This window comes from Lonchura striata, chromosome 4 (genome assembly GCF_046129695.1).
Source record: "Lonchura striata isolate bLonStr1 chromosome 4, bLonStr1.mat, whole genome shotgun sequence".
NCBI lineage: Eukaryota > Metazoa > Chordata > Aves > Passeriformes > Estrildidae > Lonchura > Lonchura striata.
The window spans coordinates 47,007,093-47,032,844 of NC_134606.1; the positions used below are offsets into that span (position 1 = coordinate 47,007,093).

Consider the following 25,752-nt stretch of genomic DNA (forward strand, 5'->3'; position numbering starts at 1 on the left):
AGCAAAGACTCTTACCTTTGGTGCACACTGAAAATGCATTCCTGGCACAGGTAAGGTGGTAACATACATGGTAATACAGCGGTACAGATACAAAGTTCCTATTAAAAAAAAGAACCTGCGTCCCACTATTGACCTGAAAGTAAGGGAAGGGGGGAAACAGATTGAGTGCAAAGTTTACATGAAGGATATTCAACAGTTACGGAGCTCTAGCTTCATTAGATAGCTGAATCCCTAGAATGAAAGAGCAGCTCCACCCCAGCTCTTCACCACACACCTCTCTGAATCAAGTATTAAAACATCCCTCTTCACTTTTAGTCTTGTAACTCCTTATAGTGGGAAGCTCTCACCGATTTTAAGAAGGACTCAGTCTAACTTACAGGTGCAGCCAGGCAGTTTTCCTCAACTCAGTGACCTTTTCTTTTTAGCCCCATATTATAACCCCATTCCTGACTTAAATATATATAGTTTAAGAAAGACAAAGGAGAAAGCTTCTATTTAACTGTAGAGGACAGTGGGTTCTTGCTCAAATTTGGATGAGATTCTTATGCCATCATGATTTCCCCAGTTTAAACATCCCCAGGTTAGTAAACATATTTTGAAAAGCCCAATCTCAGAATAAACTTGATTAGGACAACACAGGCTTCAGAAGTTCAGAAGTCAAAGACATTATTCAATAATCAGAAAACCTGTATTTCCATATCTGGCATAGACACTAGAACATTTTGTAAACAAGCCATCCCTATTCTACAATATTGTTAAGGATTTTACTCTATGATTTCTTCTACCCAAAATGAGCAATGTAAACATACAGCAGAGAAGAAAAAATATTGCTAACTTACTTGTATCTAAGAAACAACCACTGGAATATCCATAATCCAAGCAGTATCATTCCATTTATTTCTGATACAGAAAAAGCCCATTTCACACGATCAATGTAATCAAAAAATTTGTCAGGCAAGGGAGGGCTTAGCTCCTTTGGAGGTACTCTCTCATGGACCACAGTGATCATGACAGTAGTTAAAATCAAGTTGAAGAGAGCATAGACAAAGGCAATGCCTGTTTTCCACCATTCCAGAGGAAATTTGTTCCTAGATTCAGCAGGCATAGCAATCTGGATGTAATCAGGATATTTCTTTGCTGTTTTTCGCAAGCCATTAGACAAGCCCTTTGGTTTGCTAGTGCCATTTTTGTTCTCTTCACTGACTGAGAGAGTAGGTCGTGAGTAGCCATTAGAAGTCTCATTTGGCTGACCCTCCATGTGCTCTTCAAGCTTTGCTGTCTCAATGGTACTCATTTCTAAGCTGTATGGCCGAAGAGGCTTTATTACTGACCAATTTCTGGGCTCTCTGAACTCTGTTATTCCTCAAAGTCGAATGTTCTTGTTCCTTAGATGACTTTTGTAAAACTCTAAAATGCATCCATTGTGCTTTCAAACGAATTTGTGAAGACAAATCTTTCTTCTAGAGCTGAATCATCTGCAAAAAACCCCAAAACAAATACTGAGGGCCTGCATAACTAGTAATGAGCCAGCAAACAAAACATTCTCAGAACAAACATCCTAAAGTACTTCAATTCCATCCAAGTCTACTTAGAAACACAGTCAAAAGGCAAATTACTGTGAAATAATTCAAGCCAACTCCTACTTGATAAACCACATATCAGGTTAAGAACTAGTACCAACTTAGGCTTGGGTTTCTTTAAAGGACAAGATCACAGACTTTAACGACCATGGCATCACTTGTTTTATCAGTTATCAGAATTAAGGCTAATCTATATTTGCAGCAACATTGAATTTTACTGCTTAGAGATATTCCATGCAAAATATCCTGATTTTGACCATAGGGTTGCTACATATGGGTTGTCCATATAGATCAGACAAATCTTGTCAGTTCAGGTGACAGGACAGAAAACAGAAGGGCACAAGAGAATTAAATTTTCGAGGGCATAAATTAATTGAGATTCATCCAGAAAATCTACTCAATAGCTAGCTCCATTAAATTTCATTAGATCTAAATGAGTATTCCATCAAGTCAAAAATGCATTTATATAGCCCACTAAATGTCAGAAATTTCAGATAACTGAGAAATATACTCCTGGATTCAATTCTTAGTTATGATACAGTACGCATAGAACAGATGACAAATGAACCTGTGTTTGTCCTTTAACTACTTTAAAAACAAATCTATTTAGATGATTTTCAAACAGGAACAAATAGAAAGACTCATTATTACTCAGGATTTATTTCAGGTTGCATTTGCTAATTCCCAAGTTTTGCAAGCTAAAAAAAACAGGTAAGTGCATATGTTTTATAACAAGTTTTTCTACAAGGAACAAAGAATGAAGTTCATCTCTAGCAAACAGACATCTTGCTAGTAAAAATAAAGGCCATTTCACCATCTTTAAAGCTCTGTGAAACCACTTACTCACCATAGCTGTGATGTATCTTTCTTACTCTGTTCAACTCCTATGACAAAAATAGTAGTACCATGTACAAATTGCTCCCCATCTACCAGTAAATTGTGATTCTCTCTTATTTTAGTGGTTCCTGCAAAAGAAGTTCAGCACTGCTACCCCCTCAAGTGTTCTGCACACCAACACAGGCTGCTAGTCTGCCATGCTTTGTGTACAATTATGTAATCATACACCTAACCATACACCACAGGGCTTGCTTAAGAATATGCCACCTGCTTACAGGACAATCTAAACCAAAAAGCACCTGCAAAGTCAAGTGATTGTGTTTTGGTCCTTCCAGCCTCAACCCACCCAAACAGAGATTACATTTAACATCGTCAGCACATAAATCTCACTGATTTCTTGGGTGCTGCTCCAATCACTGAAAAAGAGAAGCGGTAAAAGTTCAGATCCCAAATATGAGATTCATACAAATAATACTGAAATAGCTGAGAAACACTTCTAAATTTATCCCCCAGCAGTGTTTCTGAAATCCATTGTCATTGGTTTACCTTCTCTAAATTCCTGATTGAGTGTATGATAACTATCCATAAACACACAAGAAAACAACTGATGATTTTTGATGTGTTTTCTCCCCCTTACCAATCATACTGTGATCTCGGCATCTCTAAGAAAAGGGCATGTTTGACCCATCAGCCAGACAACTTCTGATGCTTCCTACAATTACAAATACCCTTTTAGAGCATCTACAAAAACAACAGCCTTACTCAAAACTATACCAAAATAATATTTCAGCTTTCACAAGTCTTTCCTAACACACAATCTTCTATTCCTTCAATCTAATAAAGTGAAACACATGACAGAACACTTTAGAGACGGTAGAGAAAAAACTGAACCCAACTGCTTATATTTTGGAACGTATGCACCTAACATTCATCTACTAAGTCAAGACCCCACTTCCCACCATTATGTTACATATAGCAGCCACTGAGGCAGCAATCAACAAAACCTGGTACATTTTACATCCTGTGCAGCTGAAACATTATTAGAATTATGTATTAACTGAGTGCAAACTACCTTAGTTATTTCCTTCTCTTCCCCACAAATACCTAACCTAGTGTGCCTAGTGACATAAGTGAAAGATTTTACTTTCAGATGCTTAATGACATCCAAGTAAGGCCAAAGAGTATCTGAAGTACAGATGAACAATAACGTAAGAACCTAAAAAGTAGAGCAGTGCTCATGTTCTCATATTAACTTATTAAGCAAAACAATTATAGCTACAGCTTGCAGGAGAAAGTTGTGTTCCTTCCTGGTACTTTTAAATGGATTGTAAGGCATATTGATCTACCACTTCTGATGGCTCATCAAGATTATTTCAAGCAGAGTGCATACTGCAGCCAAACATTTGTTTACATTGATAATTAAAGGTGCTATACATCATCTGATGAGTGATTTGTAAGAAGGTAACTGTTTCCCTTTATAGTACCTTTTCAACCTCTTTCTCCCATTTCTAAAATAAATTAGCAACTCTATTGATTAAAAAGACAAAAGTCTCTCTAGAAGCTCTCAGTCCCTTTCCGCCAATCTGACTGACCAGAGCAGCAACAGATACACAGCACCAACAGTCTTATCATCCTCTGCTACTGGCTGTAAAAGGAACTGCCCAGAAGTGCACAGGTTCTTCCGCCAAGTTCCTGCCCCCAATTCAAATATCCATTCACATACCCATAAGTGGTGTGGTTCCTTTTAGCTTCATGTTGTCTTTTTGATAAAATATCCATTTGATTTTTTTGTCAAATCTAAAACATCCCTTATCAAAACCAGAAGATGGCCACAAATAGAAAGCCTCAGAATTCTTCAGCAACTAGGCAGCAATGCTTAGATCTCACCATCTTGCCAACACCTAGATCTGAAAAGCACACTAAAATAGGGAGCAACTACTGGGGAAGTCTCAAACTCCCAAAAAACTGGCCAGGTAAACCAAAAGGATAAATTAAAATCCTATAAGGGATACCTCCAAGTTTTAGGAACAAGTTTGCTTTTTGGAAGCACTTCTATACCTTCTAAAATGTTACCTTATCAAGAAGCAAAGTTTCTTAAGCAGCAACTTTACAGCAGAAATCATAACTGCATTTCAAAGAAAGTCTTTAGAATTAAAAAGATGCTAAAAGAGGATGCATGCTAATATTTTATCCTGAGCTCCTACCTGCTCCCATGCAAATATCATACCTTAGTTTTCTGCATCCCCTTTTGACTGCCATTTGAAAGAAAATAGTTGATGGGGGGCACAGCTTTGAGACAAGCACCAGAAAGCATGTCTGCATTTGGCTCTTTATGCTAGAACTTAAGAATAACAGAGTTTTATTTAGCTTGTTAGTCATCCGATTTTCATCTAAAGGTCATTTTCACATAAAGTTAGCTCCCAAACGGTATTTCTTATCCAGTATTGGAACTTCACATTTCTCAAAATATTTTAATTTCTATAATTTATGAAGGTATGAACAGTCATAATTTGCACAGGGTTTTCAAATAAGCAGTTCTTAACCTGCTGTTCCAATACTATTTGAACAAGAGTATCCAAAACAGTGAGACTGATCTATTCTGACATTAAGAGAAGCTATACTTTCATATACAAAATGGAAAAGACTTCTGATAGTACTATTTTAAAGCTCATTCACTTCTGTTAAGACTGGCTCAAAAATTTGCTACAGCTGTATTCTTGTATTTTGGTAACTGAAGAAAAAGGGTCTGCAAACAAAGTACAATTTGAAGTAACTTATCACAGTTACTGGGTTAGCTAGCATGTGTTTTGATCAGTTAAATTTCTAGGACTACCTATGTAACTAGAGCTAAAAAAGAAGCCAGGTTATCACTGTTATCTAGACAGAAATGAACAAAAACTTGCTTTTAGAGGTTTCTCCTTAATTTTTACTTTTGAAAGCATTCCAGATCTCTCCCTTCTTTCTGGCTATATGTACATCTCACAGCATGTAGACTGCTGGAAGGAAGAAAACCTCATTACTACCCAAAACCTCCAGAGAAAACTACTGTGAAGCTAAAGAACTGCAAGTGAAAGAAAGCTGGATTACAGAAGTACTATTCATTATCATCTCATTATTATACTGCTTGCAGTAAATGTCAACTTTTTTATAAAAAGCATTAATTATTTGCATAATATAAAATTATTCTCAGCAGTAGAAATAGACCAGTTACTTCCTTTACCTTGAGAGAGGGATTTGGCAAGTCCCTTATTTAGGATTATTAATGTACCAACAGAAGACATCTTTTAGGACTAAATAGAGGAGAAAAGCTTCAAAGTTATAGGTCATCCATTTGTACAAACCACGTTTTACCAGTCCTGTAGAATTGTTTCTTCATGCCTCTCAACAGTAAAAAGTATGTTAGGTTTCATTTTCCTAGTAATTCATTATCCAGTGTGTTTTACAGCAGTGTCAGGTTTCTTAGACAGTATGTCCCAAAAGGCACAAAAAACCCCCAGAGAATTGTTTGGGTTGAAAACAACCTTAAAGATCATCTTGTTCCAACTCTCCTGCCACAAGGAGGAACACCTTCCACTAGATCAAGTCCTCAAAGCCCCATCCAACCTGTCCCCAGTAATTAAGCAAGCAAAGAAAAAAGGTATCTTTAAGCTGTTTTATCATTTTGAACACTGCTGAGTAGGTCTGCCTTAACTGCATGAAGGCATCTTCAAACTCTTGAACTGTTTGGTCCCCAGACTCTGAAGGACTATATTTGGTAACTAAGATTCTGATGTCCTTTAAAGGTGACACCATGACATGGCTAGATTTTCCTTGTGATTATTACCCTTATCTTTCAAGAAACAAGATCACAATAGCTGTCAAATATTTGTTATCTTTTAGTGCTACTGTAACTCGTTCCAGAAATAATCCACATGTGTATGACAAAGTCAGTCTTATTCACAGGTTAACAGTCTTCCCTAAAACAAGTGTTTTGAGAATGGTCAGTCATACATCTGTAGAACCAGCAGAACAAATGGAATCATTCAGGTTAGAAGAAACCTCAGGAGGTGCCTGGGCCTCTGGCCAGGATCAGCAGTGACTCAGGGTTTCAATCCAGGCGTATTTTTCATGCCTACAAAGAAGCACAACCTCCCCAAGCAGCCTGTTTGACTGCATGGTTGGACTGTTATTTTTTCCATTTTGGTGTTTTGCTTGTTTTCTAATTGTTAAATCTACTGGTTTTGTATCTAGTTTTCTTATTATAAGTTACAGCCTTGGTATCTCATCTTCCCACTGTTGTGAAGAGCCTGGTCCCCAGGCTCCTGATGGCAACCTTGCAGGTATGAACAGGCTGCAGTCAGGCACTCTGAGACTGCTCTTCTTCAGGCTGAAGCAACCCAGGCTCCCCCAGCCTCCCCTCCCAGGCCTGTGCTCAAGCCTCCTGACCACCCTGATGGTCCCTCTGCTGGCCTTGTTGCCATTTCACCGTTTGCCTGGATCAAGGACCAAAAACCAGATACAGTATTCTAGACAGGCAAGTAGTACCAAGCAGAGAGGAATAATCACTTCCCTATAAAAAATGACTATGTGCCTATTAAATACAGCTCAGGACAGTGTTGTCTGCCTTCACTGCCAATGCACACTTGCTAAATCCCTTTCTAACAGAGCTGAAAAAAGTATTGTTATTCCAACATTAAAGCCTAAAGACTCCCTCACAACTACTTTATACCAGAAAATTAAGATCAAGTCTTCTTCCTGCTTAACCCATACTAAATGAGACTGTTTCAGTATTTCAGATCTGCACAGAAAGGTCTGCTAACCTGAAGTGATATTTAAGCTCTAAATCAGCTGCTTTTGAATAAAGGCAGGAAAGGTTCTCTATCACTGCATATTTTATAACATTGCAAAAAAATGTTTGGCTCATAACCTTCTATTCATTAGAAAAGCCTATTATAAACACTCTACAAAGTATGGAAGTCACTGTACTACCTCAATTTCATCAGACAAAATGCCAAAAATGAGTGCCAAAATAAGCCTCTGGATCAGGCTTTTAGGTGCAGGCTGGCTTCTCCTTTCATTCTGCTAGAGCTTCAGACACTGCTTAAGAGCCACTAGCCAAAGCAAGATTCCTCTCAAAGACACAGAAAAGTCTAAAGATTTGTTAAGAGCCTAGAAGCACAACAAATGCTTCAAATCTTTCCTAGCTGACTCAGAAGCTGCAGACGCTAGCTGTGAGGTAAGGGGGACCCAGCACAGGAGGCAAGAATGTTTTAGACTATTTTGTGAAGTCCTCCACCTAGTTACCGAGGGTAAAGGTTGTGCTTCATAATGGAAAGTCGGACCCAGAGATTAGTCACCACTTTCAGCACAGGGCTGAGGAGTCACAGTGACTAATGTGTGCTTTAAAGTGACTGTGCAACAGCTTATCAGGCATCAGGCAGCTAGAAGAGGAAGTTACGTAATCAGTAAATTGATCAGTGATATACCCTAAAAATATTTAAGTATTAAGACAATACTGCCTGTCAAATTTTTCCTGTTACTTCCAAAAGGCAGCTGCACCAACACCAAAACCACAGAATCACACTTTCAAGACTATCAGGTCCAACCCATGCCCTAAAACCTCAACTAAACCATGACACCGAGTGGCACATCCCATCTCTTTTTAAACACATCCAGGCAGACCATTCCAGTACTTTATCACTCTTTCTGTAAAAACTTTTTCCCAATACCCGACCTTTATTTCCCTTGGCACAGCTTAAAGCTGTGTCCCCTCATTCTGTCAGCTGCTGCTTGGAGAAAGAGACCAACCCCCACCTGACTACAACCACCCTTCAGGAAGTTGTAGAGAGTGATAAGGTCACCTCTGAGTCTCCTTTTCTCCAGGCTAAACACCCCCAGCTCCCTCAGCCATTCCTCACAGGGTTTGTGTTCCAAGCTCCTCACCAGCCTTGTTGCCTCCTCTAGACACACTCCAGCATCTCAACATCCTTTCCAAACTGAGGGCCCAGCACTGGACACAGCACTCAAGGTGCAGCCTCACCAGTGCTGAGTACAGGGGGAGAATGACCTCCCTGCTCCTGCTGGCCACACCATTCCTGACACAGGCCAGGATGCCCTTGGCCTTCTTGGCCACCAGGCCACACTGCTGGCTGATGTTCAGCTGCTGTCACCAGTACCCCCAGGTCCCTTTCTGCCTGGGCACTGTCCAGCCACACCATCCCCAGCCTGTAACGCTGCAGGGGGTTATTGTGGCCAAAATGCAGGAGTAAGCGCTTGGACTTGCCCATTCATCCAGATGGATGGAGTTCCAGGTCTCTCTGCAGGGCCTTTCTCCCCTCCAACAGATCAACACATGCCCCTAACTTGGTGTCATCTGCAAATTTACTAATGAAGAACTCAATCCCCTCATCCATGACATCAATGAAGATGTTGAACAGAACAGGAACCAGCACAGACCCCTGAGGGACACCACTGGTGCCTGGCCCCAGCTGGATGTAGCACCATTCACCAGCACTCTCTGGGCCGGCCATCCAGCCAGTTCCCAACCCAGCAAAGAGTGCTCCTGTCCCAGCCATGGGCTGCAGCTTTTCCAGGAGTGTGCTGTGGGAGACAGTGGCAAAGGCCTTGCTGAAATCCAAACAGACAACATCCACAGCCTTTCCCAAAAGCAAATAAGAGGTTACATTTATAAGAACATTCTAGTGTATTTTCTGCAGGAACAAGAACCCTCCTCCTAGAAGTTTAAAGTGAGACGACAGTAATTGCTTAAATCTGCACAGCATTTTACAATATCAGCAGTAATACATATAAAAGTTGCACAATCCAGAGAATAGTTTTTTGAGCACTGAGGTGTACACAGGCTCCTATTCATAACTCACTTTTTAAAAAGCCTGAAACAGACATCAGTCCTTGCAAAGCATAGGACTGTAATTCTCACCCCACATGAGTTCTTAGTACAGGGCATATTTAAAACTAATTAATATCATACTATAAGCTGGTTTCACATATCCCTCAGTTCACATGGCACATTAAAAATTGTGACGCTGTACATTGCAGCAACACTTGCTGTGTTCAGAGGCTCAAGCAGCAGAAACATCCCCTTTCAGAAACACATGTATCTACACACCCACGCACCCCCTTGTCTGATGGTATTCTGACCAATGTTTTACCCTCTTTGCCAACAACAGAAGTCTAGCACACTACACACCGTTAAAACAGGAAAGAATCAATGACTCACTCTCCTCTCTTCTCCCTAAGAACAGTTTTCAGCTTGCTCAACTCTGTGTTGATGTAGTTGCTTGGAAAGCTTTATGAATATTAGTTAAGAGGTATGATGCTGGCATAATACATCATCTACTGCTCACAGTAAACAGTGACTAAAACTCACCAAGAAACATGATGTAGTCCCCCATTTTGATCTTCCCCTCCACCTTCTTGCCACGCCTACCATCAAGCACCCTAAGCCTTGTGCATTACAATCAGCAACCCCAGTCAACTAGAGATGGGAATACACAGATCTCTCATTCAAGTTGCTTGTTTACAGGTTCAGCCATCAAATCTACATCCAGCTCATACACTAGATGCTTCCTTACCACTTCCCTGCCCCCACCCCCAGGTTTTGTTGACATACTTTCAAAACTAAAACCTAGTAAATTTAACTCTAACACCAAGAAGTCAAGAGTACAGAGCAATTTCAGCAATTACCACGATCAATCCAGACATGTTTACTTAGGGGATTAGAAAAGCAGCAAAGAACCCTTTCATAATATACTCTTCAAGCTTCCAGTTTGCAATAAACAAAATTATATTAAGCTTTCTCCATGTAACTGGGTTTCTCACTGAAGTTCTACACACCAACTTGAAGCACTACACAGTTAAAAAATGGCACCACAATCTAAGCTTCCAGTGCGGTCCCATGGTTTTCTTTAAACTTCAACAAGTATTCCATTAGCTCAAAGCTTTCTATTAATAGAAGAAAATACTTTCCACATTATGCTGGCAAGAAAAAGTATCTCCTTTTTATATTATTTAATTCAGAAAAGACAGTGTTTAACTTTAAATACTAAACACTTAAGCGCTACACACTTCAACACTTCCTTCTTGATTTTTGTTTCTGCCACAGGCTGATGAACAGAACACTAGTTTCCTTAAGATAATCACTTCTCCTGCCTGATAAGCTATCTCCCCACAACACAGGGTATCATTGCTAACATTAACAGTGGGACAGCAGTGGAAAATAATTATAATCTAAAATCTTTCTGTAATACCTTTTCCATATATTTTGCTCACCCTAGAGGTCAGAAAAATAAGCCAAGAATCCTATTAATGTGTTTTTACTGCCCCTCACAGAGCTACTACTTAAGAACCCAACTAAACATCTCCAAAATAATTCCAACCTCTCTTCATTATTCCCTGCTGTACACTGCAGCCTTCAGTGAAAACAACCCTGCATTGAACACCAGGGCAATAACGAAATTACTTTATGCCAAACCGCTCACCAGACTCAGCATACAGGCTTTCACCATTTGTGTTACTACTTTCATTTATTTGTCTTCCCCTTCTTGCCTAATAGTTTGAGAATTCCATTGCTTTTTTAAAAGCTTTTTTAAAGGATTTAAATAACCAAGTTAATCAGGAAAGACTGAAGCAAATTAGTGATGTTCAAATTCCCACTTAGTAAAAACATGAGATTAAAACTATTTCTGCAAGAAAAGAGCTGAATAGCATCTTTAGCATTGCTCCTAAAAAGCCATTATTAGAGTCTTTCATTGTAACATCATGTAACTGCTTTGTAACGCCTACATCTTGCCCATGAACACAGCATAACTAGAAAGGTACAAATGAAATTAATGACTGAAATTACATTGACCTTATCCTACCAGTTGGTAAAACCTGGTGTGAAAGTACTGAGGTGACTCAATCTACACAGAATTATTTATATTACACTGTATTAGCATGTACCTCAAGTAGCAACTTCCACACCTTAAACTATGTGTTGTACTCAAGGACGGCTTCTGGTCACCACTGAAAGTGTTATCTTTAGAAGCATAGGCAAGCAAATGATGACTCAAATCAATCAAGGCTGAATGTCAAGTGGAAATCCAAGCTAGCCAATCAAACTGCCTGCTAAATGGCATTCATATCAGCAGCATAGTATGCTGCATGAACATTATTTTCAATTTCTCTGTTCAAGTAGCATTACTTAAAATTTTGAGTCAAGAGACTATTTCTGCAAAAAAAAAATCCCACAGGCTGGAAACCAGGACCATTTCTGACCTTTGTCTTACTGCCCATGAAAAAATTTGGGGCAGAAGTAGAATAGAACAAGTGATCAAAAAAGATATTTCAGGAAGAACATTTGGAAAAAAGTGATTTATCAACATAATAATTCTTGGTCACATTTTCATGGGAGGCCCTAAAGCTTACCTTAAAATAGAAAGTATTCTATAAAAATTATAAAATAAAAAAATTATGGCATTCTTATTCCAATGTCCAGCAGACATCTATATACAGATTGATTTGGGAAGAGGACAGGAGGCCAAAGAGGTGCCATGTAGACTATCTGAAACATGGAGGGCCAAACAGATTCTATAAACTGCTCCGCAGTCAGAACTGCAACTGACAAAGCTGTTTAGGATAAAGTCTCATCTCTAGACTCCCTGAGACCAGTGATGTTGTGAATGTGTGCTAAGTAGCCATGGTGTACAGTAATTAAGTGGTGAATCAACTAATTCCACGTGATGAATTACAAAAATCTAAGGACAGAACTAAGTGTTCAACTGGAAATAGTGCCAAGCAGTTCTAAAAGAAGAGAACTAAGAACTTGGCAAAATTAGGGCACAGTAAAAACAATTACTCTAGCCTACCAACTGCTTTTTCATGAAGGAGGGCGCTATCTTATTACATACTGCTATACCTGCTGCATTACTGCGTATGTTTTCCTCAACAATACCAAATATTTCAAGAGATCTGCATCTATCAGCAAGGACAGATCACATTCTGGCTTTACAAGTAACCTTCTAAATTTAGGACAAATGGGCATAATCTGAGAAAATTGTTGTCTAGAACATATCTTGAAGTCAAAACACAATAGTAGCTTGGATTTCAAGAGCTTTCATTAACATAGCACTACAGCAAGCCAGGCCACTTTTTAAGGTACTTACCTAGCTAAAAGCAGGCCAGGACAAGGGCTTGCACAACACAGCCTAGGCTAAAATCAGCTGTTGCAGGAACTGCTCCTGCATGGCCGTTTTGCAGCTAGAACCACTGCAGGTGTCTTTGCTGTCAGCTACTCTCCTCTGGGTGAGTATCATCTTGCCAGGAGTAGGATGGCACCTACATGACAGTATTAAACATGTGAATGCCACACCCTGCATGACAGACATTGTATAACAAGAAACACCCCCACAGGAGCAATTACAGGTCTCCAGAGGAGAGAGGCAGCAGCCTTCTAGACTCATGCAAGCCAATCAGGAAGAAATCAAAAAATCCACATTACATTAGGCTAGAACCATAACTCAAGAAGTGTGCTAAGATGTTAATGAGAGCTAGGGGCAGACCAAGATGGCCTGAAACATTCCACACCAATCCTAACTCATGGAATCTCTTAACACTGCTTTATCAAGACAACAAAGATGGGGATGGTTCAGGACTGGCCATAAAAGCTGTCACCCAGGAAGGCATACTTTTATGTATCTGGAAGCAGAAGTCAGGCTGGGATACTAGCATATTCCAGTCCATGTTAAGCTGTTCCACTGCTAGTGCAGCAGAATTAATTAGTTAAGCTCAAGCAAACAGTCTAGGCCATGCATGGTTAGCTTATATGACAGGTCAGTGTTAATTTTATTGAACCACATGAAGTGCAGTTATCCATACTGTACACCTGTATAAAAAAAAATAGTGGAACACAAGTTACCCATGCCCAGTAAGTTTTGTTGGTAAAGAACAGAAGAAACTTATCTAAAATCCCAGAGCAGATCTATTTTCTCTCCTTCCTAGTACTTTAACTTGAAAAAAAAATTTTAAAAGTTCTAAAAAAGTATTTTAACACAAGGAATGCAAAATGCTGTTCTAGAATAAGACAAAAATTAAGTCTGAATTTCACAGTTTAAGACCTTCAGAAGAGAATCTATGCCCTACAGCAGGTATATTATTCGTCCCTGGAACTTTCCAGATGAGCTCCATATTTCATGCAAGACAAACACAAAAGAAACACGTTTTATAATAGCAGTGTTACAGTCCAGCAAAGACTGTAAAGAAATCAGCCCAAAAAATAAGTCCAATCTCTGTACAAATCTGATTGCCTTTTCAGATAATGCACTTTGTGAGTATTGAATACTCACATGTGTGGGTCTGATGCAGAAAAGAAGTGCCACATCTCTAGAATGAAGGCATCTGCCATAGCCTACATTTTCCTATGCTCCTGGGAGAGCTTTACAGAATACACTCAAACAAGTATTGAAGTTTAAATCCAACAGCATGAGTAACTACCTTAACCTAAAAAAGAATTGCTCAGAGAAAGTTCTTCGCTTCCGAAAGCTTCCTCACATCTGACAAAGATTTATAAAACGGATTTAGACAGCACTGACACTTGTTCAATTCTCCTTCTACAGGGCAAGAGCACAAACTGATCTCTTATTCTACAAGGAGGTAGTCAGAGCAATGAAGTGTCCAAGATAAAAACTTGCAGTAAAATTCCTTAAGCATATTCAGACACCAGAAGACTGAATATTCACAGACACATACTGAGACACTTTCCAGGAAGAACCTGAATTGCTACTAACCTTCAACATTTGAGCTAATGCACAGACTTCACAGCAGGCAATTGAAAAAGCAAACACAACAACAAACAAACAAAAACTTCCAACACCAAATAAACCCTACTGAAACAGGTACTATTCAGTCTAACTACACAAACCACTTTCTTAACATATACAGGAAACAGAAAATCACAAGGCAATGGGCTCACACACCCCACAGACTCTTAGAGCTGTAACTGTTAGGTAAAAAGCTACATGTTCTTTGACATGTACCAGCATGAAAATCTATTTGACTTACAGCTCAGTTATCTGCAAACCCATCTCATGGGCAATAAATCTGTGGGGTGCTGCCTGGCTAAGAGGTAAAGAGACACAAAGATCCTCTCAGACCTTTTAACTCTCCTAGACCTACAGGACTCATGAAAAGAGGAGATAAGAGGTGTGGAAACAGTGTTGTAAAACAGTTATAATAGTGACAAGATGAAAACAATCTTAAATAGCAATACATTTTCTGTCCACTAAGATTGTCTTTCTCCATCAAATCACACTATGACAAATACACAACACTAAAAATACCATCCTGCAGTTTATAAGCCTTTTGATGAAAGGAGAAAGCTTTATTCTAATTGGAAACACTATAGAATATCACTATAAATGCATGTGTCAGGACATTTTTCATGCTACGTTCTCAACAACATGACCAAATCATAAGTTATGTAACATCAGTCTAAAATCTGCTGAGCAATACAAACCATTAAACATAATAGTGTTATGGAAGATTAATCAAGATAAGGGTTCTTCAAGCTAATTGTGGTAGCCAAAGTACAATATTCCTCCTGTAGCTGTCCTTGCAATAGAGACTTTGATAAGAACAAATTTTATCTGTATGTTCCATACAGAGTCAAATGTTGACTACGCCACAATGCCTCAGCCACATGTTCTAGAAAGGCTTGCAGTGCTAGAAGCTTTGTTCCTAATTCTACTACCACAGGATGCAGAGGGAGAATAAGAAGAAAGTGCGTATGTGTGCACACTCAAAGAGTTACAGGTAAGGTAGTAGAACATGGTTCTAGTGTTTGCCCTTATTGCAGCATAACAGAACAGAGAGCTTGGCAGTGGCTTGCCTGCCACTCTTCTCTGCCCTCCAGGCCTTTGAAGGGTAATAGTATCCCATTTTAAATTCAGTCATTCAGTTGTGAGCTACTCAAATATAGGACAGGTAAAGAGTTTAGTCAAACTCTATGATACTTAAGACTTTAATATAAACTTTATCTTACTACAAATTAAGGGAAAAAACCCAACCAACAGTTTTTTATGGGAACATTCATTCTGCATAATAAAACTAAGCCATGCACCTTACCTTGTTCAGATCGTCTAGTGACTAGGCAGTAATGTACACAAGAAAGCATAAACTCCCTGCAATCTGTAGAATTAGGCAATAAAAAAACCCAAGCACTTCATATCAAATAAGAATACTTTTAGAACAATAAGTACAATTATTTAGCCCAACTACTTGAACTTTGCTATTTGAGATATTGTCTTGTGATGTTGTTGGTCAGTTGATATTTATTTCATCCATCATAACTTTTAAAAGTCAGTACAAGTTACTGACTTTACCAGAGAGATACACATTATTCCACCCTACTTTACAGTTTGTTCCAAACAGAAGAACGAGGAAATGTTACTTATCTTAATACTTAAGCCTGTTTGCACATATGGAAATAGCTGAACCATTTTTTTAAGACCTGCATGGAAGAAGCTAAAGGCCATGGTAACCGCAGAACACAAAACAAAGACAACAAGAAAACCATTCTCATTGGAAAGCACTTGCCATTCAGCTGTGCAGCATGTGTAGTATTCAGTTTCCAAGGCATAGTTATCACTAAAAAGATGAATTCTGAATAATCTGAAAACTCAGGATACAATCACTGCAGTGGACAGAAGTTTAAACCTATAACGCTAAACTCTTCAATAAGTTGCCTTAATATTAACTTCCAATTTAACTTCTAAATTCACTGTGGCACCTTGGAAGGAACAATGCCTTTAATACTTCTTGCTTCAGTGCTAAACAGGATGACACAGCCCTTCCTCTCAAGACTGAAGTCCACCAAGAAAGTTAAACGTCTAGGAAAACAAAAACACTGGAGTGTTGTTTTTCCATGTTAGTGCATAAGCACTTTTAATAGTAACAGGATTCAAGTTTAGCTGATATGCTGTCTCACAGAATGGAAATAAACAGCTTCAATTTGGAGGACCAACAGCACCTTAAGCAAGTGTATTAATTATACTTATAAATTAGAGACAAGTTTTGGCCTCTAGAAGACCAAGATAGTAAGCCAGACGACAAGAATGAACTCTTGTCAAGTGACACTCAAACTAATATATAAAATCTGAGTAAAATCAAATGAAGACAAGCTCATGGTTCTGAGACTGGCATTGTAAGGAACTCTTACCTCGCATCCTTACAGATTAGTACAGTATTATGAAAACTGGAAAAACCACAAGCTTTGGTAGGACTTTTGTCAGGCTCCTAATACACAGGAACTAAAAGTAACATGAGTTAGTTAACTTTTTAAGCTACAACATATCAATAGTTTCTATACACTCCTGAAGAAGTTGAGTTACCAGAAAAAAACAGCACCTATTAACTAAGCCAAATTAGTCAAAAGAATTAATATCTCTCAGTATTACAGAAAAAAGTCCCACCAAAACAAGGCTTTCAGAATTTCAGTTTAAATGCTTTTGATTTTTTACTGAAATTGTAGTACATACATTTGAACCAGAATAACTGTCAGAAGATGAAACAGAATTCTACATTAAGCATTGATTTATAACTGTTAAGACAGTAACAGAGCATTACAGTTTTTAAGACGCCCTTTTTAAGCAACTACAGTGATGGGAACACTACTCCAATACAGCTGTGTTCAGTCTCAAACCAAGACACGGGCAGTGGTATTTGGCATAAGGCATCTACAGACAGCAAGTGCAGTTTTTACAAGGCTGATGTGGGGAAGTAAAAAAATAAAATAAAAAAATCAAATAAACTGTAATTATTGTAGAAGCATACTAGAACTATCAACTATCAAGCTACAGGATTATATCATATTCTAGAGAAGACAGAAATAATGACTAAAAGGCACAACCTTCCCTACTGCTGCTTCTCTTCAGCAAATTATGTCACCTAAATAAGGAGACTGCCTCATTATTTCTGATTTAGCAGTAGTCTGGAATATTAAATGAAGCATAGAGTTTAATTCAGTTTCTTGGACAGGACATAATCATAACACAGCTGAAACTGGATAAAAGAAATCTGGAGATGCTGTCTCCTTATTTAGCTCTGCTCCACTAAGCAACTGGCCAGCACTAGAGAGTGAACATAAGCAGGAACTTGGGTGTGTGGGTAAGTAAACATTTTGTCACTGTTATGTACATTTCACATGGCTGAAATGAACCATGAGAAGTCATTCAGCACTCATCACACAACAGCTTAAGATCTAAGGAAGCTAAGCAGAATACACACTCTAAAAAGAGAAAGAATAGAAAATATAAACATATTTCAACATAAAAAAACCCAAGTAGTGAGAGCAGGTGACTTCTTAATACAGGACTTGTACAGACACAAGAGTTCTATTAAAGATTTTTCTGGGGAGGTAGCATATGCCAAAGTACTTATAATAATACTTCAAGAAATGGAAAACATTACCTTTTGCTTAGGGCTTTAAGCTATGTCTTACAAGATCCAAAAGGCCTGTTTTTTGAGGCTGGACAGATTTCTGCACTCTGATAGGATTAAAGACTCCCATTTATTTTATATTTAACTCAGATTTAAAAAAATAACAAACCACACACAATCAGAACCAATCAACCAAAAAACACAATCAAACTTAAGTTCTATTATTAGAGGCATAAACTATGATCATAGATGTATCATCAAGCAAAACAAAAAACCCATCCTTCTCTAAGTTAGACACTACAAACGCAAACTCTAGTCTAAAGTTTTGATAGCTCACAGTGACACTTTGCTATCAGAACTTGCATCAAGACAAATCATATACTGATTTGACAGAATAAATGTACTAATATTGGGCTTTTTTATTTATAAGGATTTAGTTCATATTAGTACTTAAAACTTCACTCTGTGAATATTTAAGCTTACAGTGGCAGCAAGACTGACACAGGCCTAAGATATCAACCAGCAGTTTAGGCAAAAAGATCTTTCCCAAATGCAAGGAGGTTAAAGAACTTTACATGAGCCATACTGGTTTCTGACAACAGGTAAACCTGCCCTTGAAACATTTCACAAGGAACATGACCAATTGGCTGGGGACTCCTGAAAAGCAGTGATCACAAACTGCTGCAGGCAGTTTGTGAATTCTCAGATGGAGGATTAGAAAAAACACCTTAAATATAAATAGCTTCCTGGGGTTTATTGCTCACTTCCGTTGATTTCTTTTGTGATATCCATCTCTTCCACCATCAAAGTAACCTTAGTGTAACTGAAGATACAGTTAATCATTATTTGTACTTTAAATTTTCTTCCCTGTTTCAGCCATTACATGCTTACATCTTGTCTGAAAAACTGAATCCAACTCTAAATTTAATTTAAGATTTCAGATTACTGCTAAATCAAAAATAATCCAGAGGGAATTTATTTTAAATTTAGCCATTCTCAGCAGACATATTCCTAAGTGCTCTGCACCAGTTCAGCTTAAATCAACCAAATTAAGCTGATGCAATTTTTGAAAACATTCAGTGCTGTGCCCAAGAGGCTCAACAATTCCCCAAGGAAGAACAGGTGTACAACCCTAATCCTAATTTGCATCAGTAACCACAGACAACACTGAAAAGTTTAGTGCAAAGCTTGGCATAGGATCCTAGTAAGATTTAGCCTGAGGAAATCACTCTATATAAAGAAAAAGAAACAAAAGACTACAGAACAGACCAGAAAGAGATGAACTCTAAAGGCCAAGAGGAAAGCTAAGAACAGGAAGACACTGCAATGTGTGACTGCCAAGATCAGACTTTGGAACCCTCACAGATCTACTAATATCAGCAACTTCATTTTTGTAAACACGCTTTATCAATAATAATTGGAACATTCTTGAAATTTATACATGGCAATTCAAAGTTAACCTCTGTCAACTAGGAAAGGTAAGTGAAATCTGATTTTTTGTTCAGGTACCTTCAAATAAATGGGACAGTCTCGCATTCTAGAGTTACATATCGAATAATTTTTTTTTTCCTGAAAAAAAACAAGTAATGGATGGTTTTTTATTATAAAATTCTCTTGTCAGAATGAATGCAGTGAAGTTCTTCTGATTAATAATGCTCATTATTTTATCTGAGGATCCATTCTATTTGCAATGCTCAACAGCCTCAGATATTCTCACAAACTGTTTCTTCATCTATACAACAGACTAGACTCCAACATTTCTAAATGCCATCAGCTTGCAAGCAGGGCCCACCTGAAACACAGTAAAGCAGAAAGTTTTACTCAGCAACCACAAGCATGACCTCAAAGCACAGTAGTCCCCTCATTTTACAGACACTACATATACATTAGCTAGAGGGTAAGTACCATGTTTCCCTAAAGCTGATTCACTTTTACTTTATATTTCGGTCCTATTAAAATTCCTGTCAACAGCTACAGACTTCCAAAACCAATTACATTGCTAAGAAGTACTTCATTCTCTGTATCACCCATATCTCCACAAGAGCTGTTCTGGGTAAGAGAAACAGTGATACCTGTAATTGTTAACTTAAGCAAGCATCCTCATACAGGAGACACTTGTGGTTATTAACGTTCTGGAGCCTCACTAGAACAGCTAGGTTTCAGGATAGTTAAGAAATGTCCAGAATAGACTTTCTGTTTGAAACATAACACAAAGCTATCTGTGCTACATAAAACTTTCCCATTAGCAGCTCTTCATGTCTTCAGCATCTGCTGGGACAGTGGTGCCTGGATGGCTGACATTCTTAGTGTGCGCAGCATCTCTGGGGACAGTGGTGTCCATGGTACAAACAATTCTCCCAGCAGGGAGAGATCTCTGAAGACAGTAGACCTAGTGTTACATTAATCTTCGCAGCATCTGTGCAGACTTACCACAGCCATACTAAATAATATATCACAGCATCTGTATTGTCCACTCACCACAAACGGTATCAAAAACTATCGTAGGCCAACAGCCCACCAAAATTAGGAAAAAAAACCCAAAAAATACAGAAGATGTATGCAATTTTATTTTATTAAATACATCAGTCTTCAAAGACCACTTCTGCTCCAGGAGACTTAAGTGTAATGAGCCATCTCTTCAGAAGCCTTCTTCTACATTTCTGCTCCTTTAAAAAGGCTACTCATTTTTGAAATCCATCACTTGTTTCAATACTTATTTTGTTAATCCTTAAAAATACACTACTTTTCAGTCTTGATATCTTTAGTATGTTATACTCATACACCGTAAATAAAGAACTCCAGTTTTTAGAATTAAAAATACCTAAGATTAAGTCTCTTATTCAGCTCTTCTAGCAACAGGGTACATGTGTGGGCTGAGTTTTTTGCATTGATAAGGAAATCTTCAGTTTTTCACTATACTGTATCCCTGATATAACACTTCTAATGTCTACTTGAAACATTAAGTTCTGAATTAATTTCTGTCTTACAAGATTACAACTACAGCACACTTTTACAATGCAGAAAAGTAGATGCTTATCAACATGCCATCCATGGCTGAATATTTAAAATTCAGGAGTAAGGGCATTCTAAATTGAGATAACCAACCCATGACTTAAAAAAATAACCTGTCTTTGCTCTCTTCAAGCCGCCATTTTCCATTGTATAAGTTCACTACAAGGACAGCACAGAAATCTACCTCGTTAGAGGCCTTTATCAGCTTACAATTGTTGTCCCCTTAGATTTTCACCTAAAGTTTCTCCCAATCTCCACTTGACTTGTCCAGTATCCTCTAAGACTGACATACTACACAGGGTACACTGGAATATTTTTCTGAAGGACAGAGACAAGTACATGTTTTTCAGTAGAATGTGGCAATATGTGTCCGATTTTGAACTAACAACCTAAAAAGAAATAAACATGGAAGTAAGCATATTGACCTTTCTAGTAAATTAAGCCCTAGATTATTTAAGTTAGGGCAAAATAAGGAATAGAAGTTATTAGTTTAGCAGTGAGAAAGTATTTAAGGCTATAGAGCTTCAAAAAACCTGCCTTGTCAAATAATAATACATCTAAGCAACTACCTTAAATATAATGAAAAAAAGCAAATTGATTTTGGACAAACCATTTAATAAATGTGGTTTAAAGTAAAGCCTGCCAAAATTCTTGTAAGGCCTGTTGTCTCAGATGAAGTACCATGCACCTGCTCAGTTTATGCTAATACTCCTACACACCCATTCACTTGTATAATTAACTGTGCATAAATTAATAGCTGTCAAGTGGTTTGAGGCCAGATGTTTGATTTTCTAAGGTGTTCAAATGAAATAAAATGTTTAGAAATGGACTAAACTGAACAGCTATTCTACATTGCATTCTGGTTTTATTACTTTGCCAGTAGACTATGCATTAACTACTTTTCACAAGGAGTTTAAGCTAAATTTACTCCAGAAACTGCACAACATTAAAAGAAAGGCAACCTGCCACTAAGTCAAAAGTTCAGTTCAGCAGCACTTCAGGAAGTTTAAGAGTGGCGTCAACAGAGCAGATATGCAATAAGAAAAAAAAAATCACCTGTAACAAAACACCTTGACAACACCCTTAAGAGCCGTATAATACTACTTTATGTTCCTGAGCTGAAATTCCACCCTTTGAAGTCCCCTTCTGAGCAGCTAGGTATGTAGTACTGCTCTAAGAGGTATGTACACATTGCATCCACCAAAACCATAGAACTTTACTCTCAAACTTGGTATGTTCCATAAATTACACGCTGGCAAGAGAAATCAAAACAGCAAGTGCCCTCCCTAGCTAGAGGGGCCTCAAACTCTAGAAATGGAAGAGACCACAAGCGTAGGACTGCTCTTCCTAGTCTCTATCCAGCTGACAGTTGTATGTTTTCTGTGAAAGAGGGTCTCCGAGTGGGCACCTGTGGTACACCACACTTTTAATCCGCCTATGCCGATCCCAACTTACCTACTCAGCTGTATATACAAAATCTTGCACTGCTGGCAGCTCCTCCTCCAAAGGCGGCTGGAAGTCTTTTTTGGAGCCTGAGGGCTCTTAGGTTTGGGCTCTGCAGTTCCTTATGGGCAGACACTCCCACCAGTGAGGTAGCAGCACGCAGAAGCAGCTAGAAAGTTTGCCACAATCTCTACCTTCCCCTACAATTTGCTCCTCTCCCAGCCTCAGCCTCTTCTCCCTCCTGGCGAAAGGGACCGGTTTAAGGGTGTCGGCGGAGGGGCCGATCCTCGCAGAGGTTTCCTGCCTCAGCAGTGCCGCAGCTGGAAAGGCTCTCCCGCTGGAGGGCGGCTCCGGCCCGGGGGGCGCCGGGGGCAGCGCTCGCTCGGGGCTGCGGCCACCGCCGTGTTTGCCGCGAGCCTCATGCTCGCCGCGGTGCTCCCTGACATCATTCATTCTGCTACGCGTACGCCCGCCCACGCCATTTCCAAGCAGTGACTCACCCCGGCGCTGCCGCCGCCGCCGCCGTCCGGGGCAGGGCCGGCCGGACCGGCCGGGCCTCTCGGAGCCCCCGCCCGCCGCGCAAGGTGCCGGCCCCGCCCGCCCGCCCGCGCGGCCCCCGACGCGCGCCTCTGCGCGCGCGCGCCACCCGCCGCCCCCTGCTGGCGGGGCCGCCCGCCCGCCCCGCCCCGCGCCCCCCTGCCACGCCCGCCCGCTGCTCTGCTCGCGCAGCCCCGCACGGCTCTCTCGGGGGACGGCTCCGTCCCGCTGCCGCCGGGCAAGGGCCACGCTAACCCACTGAAGGGGGCACCGACACCCGCCCTGCCCAGCCTGAAACGCCTACTCCGGGAAGGGCACCGCCCGCGGCCAGCGCGGGGCAGGTGCCGGGGCCGCCCCCGCAGCCGAGCGCCGCCGCCCTCCGCAGCGACGCGCTTCCCGCTTTTGCTGGGGGATTTGATTTCCCCAAACCTGCTCAAGTGACGGATGACTGTCACTGAAACCCCCTGCCTCTCAAGTGTTTCACCCTCGCCTCTGGACTTGGCTTTTCTTGGGGGTTTGTTTGGCTTTTTTTTTTTTTTTTTGCGCTGGGTAGAGGACTATTTCCCCCCCCCCCCCCCACCTTTGTTTCCAAAAGAGTTTTGCCCATCACTACGTAGAAGCCAGATTTTGCTGGGAGTTTTCCAGTGTAAGAAACACGTGATTGGCGGGGGAGGAAGGGAGGGGAAGGTGTCAACTCATCCTCACCGAAACTCCGGCCGATACACACCTGTCCTGCCTTAGTCACCCGGCTGCAGCGCCGAGCGGGCGCATGACAGAGCGGCGGCCCGGCACACAACCCCGCGATCGAGGAAGGCACCTGACCCTCTGTTCGTCACACCCCTGGAAAGCCCCCTTCACCCAGCTATTGGCTATTCTGCTTGGGTTGCCCGCACTTTGTTTTTTTCCACAAAAGCTTGGGGGAAGGGAAGAGAGAATCTGCTTTATTCCAGCACAGAGTGGAAAAATTTTCCACACTCAGATTTCTGTAGGACAGGGAAACTACCCTGGTCCAAAGGTGACAGCCAGGGCACTGCTACAGATAGAATGCCAGGATTTCCAAGTTTTATCTCCTGCAGGCTTAATGCAAATAGTCGCTTATAACCTGATAAACAATTCAGCAAGGCTACTTCTGTTCCTGTTGCTAGGTGAATGAACATACATACCTGTAGTGCTGAACCAAAGAGGCTGGAACCCCACAGCCCTCTTTACTGCCACTGTAATCTCCCCTCCCACCACCCCTCCAATACTCCTAAGCAGGTAATGCTTCCTTTAAAATAAAATCTGAAGGGGGGAAAAAAAAAAAAAAGGTACCATGGGCAGGGCATTTGTTTTTAGCTGATTACAGAGATATCTACATATTGGATACACAATCACATGCATGCCTTTGCAGTATCTTACTTCAAGCTGTTATACAGAGAGGATAATAACAGACAGAGTAACATATCAAGAGTAGAAATAGTAATGCAAGTGAATAAAAAAGTATCTACAGGCAAAGTAAAGTACAGCAAAGGCTACACAGAGGCCTCCTCTAGTTTTGCTTAATTAAAGAAAAGCCACTGAAGAAAGGTTAAAAGCAGCAACTGGAAACTTCAGTGGCATTTTTCCAAATTATTTAGATGAGTAAGCTGAAACACTGGAATTACTCTTAAATAATAATATCTGGAGTACTGCATTTGAGTACGTAAAAAAGAGCAGAACATTTTCTTACACTGTTCAAGACTACACTTCACACCCAACCCACAAGCCCATCCATGCAGATGAGAGGTTGAAGTGTAGAGCCCAGGGATGAATCTCTGAGGAGCAACTTCCAGGAGAGGGTCTTGAACTAATCTGGTAAGAACTGCTTGCAAGTCCTGCATAACAACAAACCTTCAAAAGCAAGCAACAAATTTTTGAAGTCACAAAAGTTGCCAGAGGAAATAGCAGCACAAATCTTGAACTTTAAATTAAACTAAATTGACTTCAGGAGATTGTTTTCAGACAGGAATTAAGTGAGAGATAACAAGACTTACATAACCTATTTTGAGGAAAAAGAAACCTTGCACATACAGGATTCCATAGAAAGACACACAAGTGACATTCCCCTTCACCTCCCAGGGAGGCAGATGAGAGGGAGAGAACACAAAAACAGAGCTTTGAGGGGAAAAAAAATTACTGTTCCTTTCACTTGGAACAAACCCAGCATCCTTTTTCATTACTGTTTACTTTTTCCCCCTTTCATGAGATCAGCAGGGATATTATTGGAAACAGTAATTCTATAAACGAACACAGCCAGCTTGTGCATTAAAATTCTGACTATTTCCAAAGAGACACTTGGGCAGTTTTCAGAAGCAACTACCACCAGAATCCTGCTTAGTCCTACCGTAGCAGAACTGAAGCTGCATGATTTGGTTTATGGTGGAGAGAACCAAGAACCATACAGAAATTTCTAGTTCAAGCTGACTTTACAGTTTATAGACAGAATAAACAATACTACTACTAAAAAAAACCAAAAAAACTGTTTTTGTTTTTTTTTGTGTAGCCAAGCCTTAGCAGAATTCTGTGCAGAAACTGATGAGCAAAACTATGTACCTGTGCTCAGCCTAAATAGTTTCAGAACTAATTAACCATATAAGTACCTAAGTTCTTAGGAGCTCACATATATTTGTATAATTTATTCTAGCTATGTTAAGGGCAGATTAAAACCTATATATTTTATATTGAAGCATGCCATACATGCCCATAATTACAGTCACTTCCTTGCATTTTCTTCAAGTAGCATATAAATCAGGGTAATCCTGCAGACTACTTCTATTCAGGTCTAACATTAATATTCTGTACCCTGATACTCATGGCAGCTCTACTATATCTGTGAAGGTGCTAGCTGATACTTCTACCTTAAAACAGATGGAGTAACTCCAGAATGATTTATTATTCCCACCCAATTATGAAA

General features: G+C 39.9%; 1 protein-coding gene across 3 annotated transcripts in view; it reads right to left on the reverse strand.

Annotated features, from left to right (window-relative positions):
* The window catches only part of SGMS2 (sphingomyelin synthase 2), a 35,741-nt gene that overhangs the window by 9,209 nt on the left and 780 nt on the right, over nucleotides 1–25,752 (reverse strand). Inside the window, exons 1-3 of one of the 3 annotated variants that reach the window (XM_021525497.2) lie at nucleotides 22,784–22,872; nucleotides 840–1,475; nucleotides 16–133 (exon numbers count right to left, since the gene is read on the reverse strand). In XM_021525497.2, coding sequence (XP_021381172.1) covers nucleotides 16–133; nucleotides 840–1,294 — 573 coding nt within the window. In that variant the 5' untranslated portion in view covers nucleotides 1,295–1,475; nucleotides 22,784–22,872. Of the gene's footprint in view, nucleotides 1–15; nucleotides 134–839; nucleotides 1,476–22,295; nucleotides 22,759–22,783; nucleotides 22,873–25,752 lie in introns of those variants that run through there. The other 2 variants (XM_021525495.2, XM_021525496.2) reach the window with 2 other exon arrangements.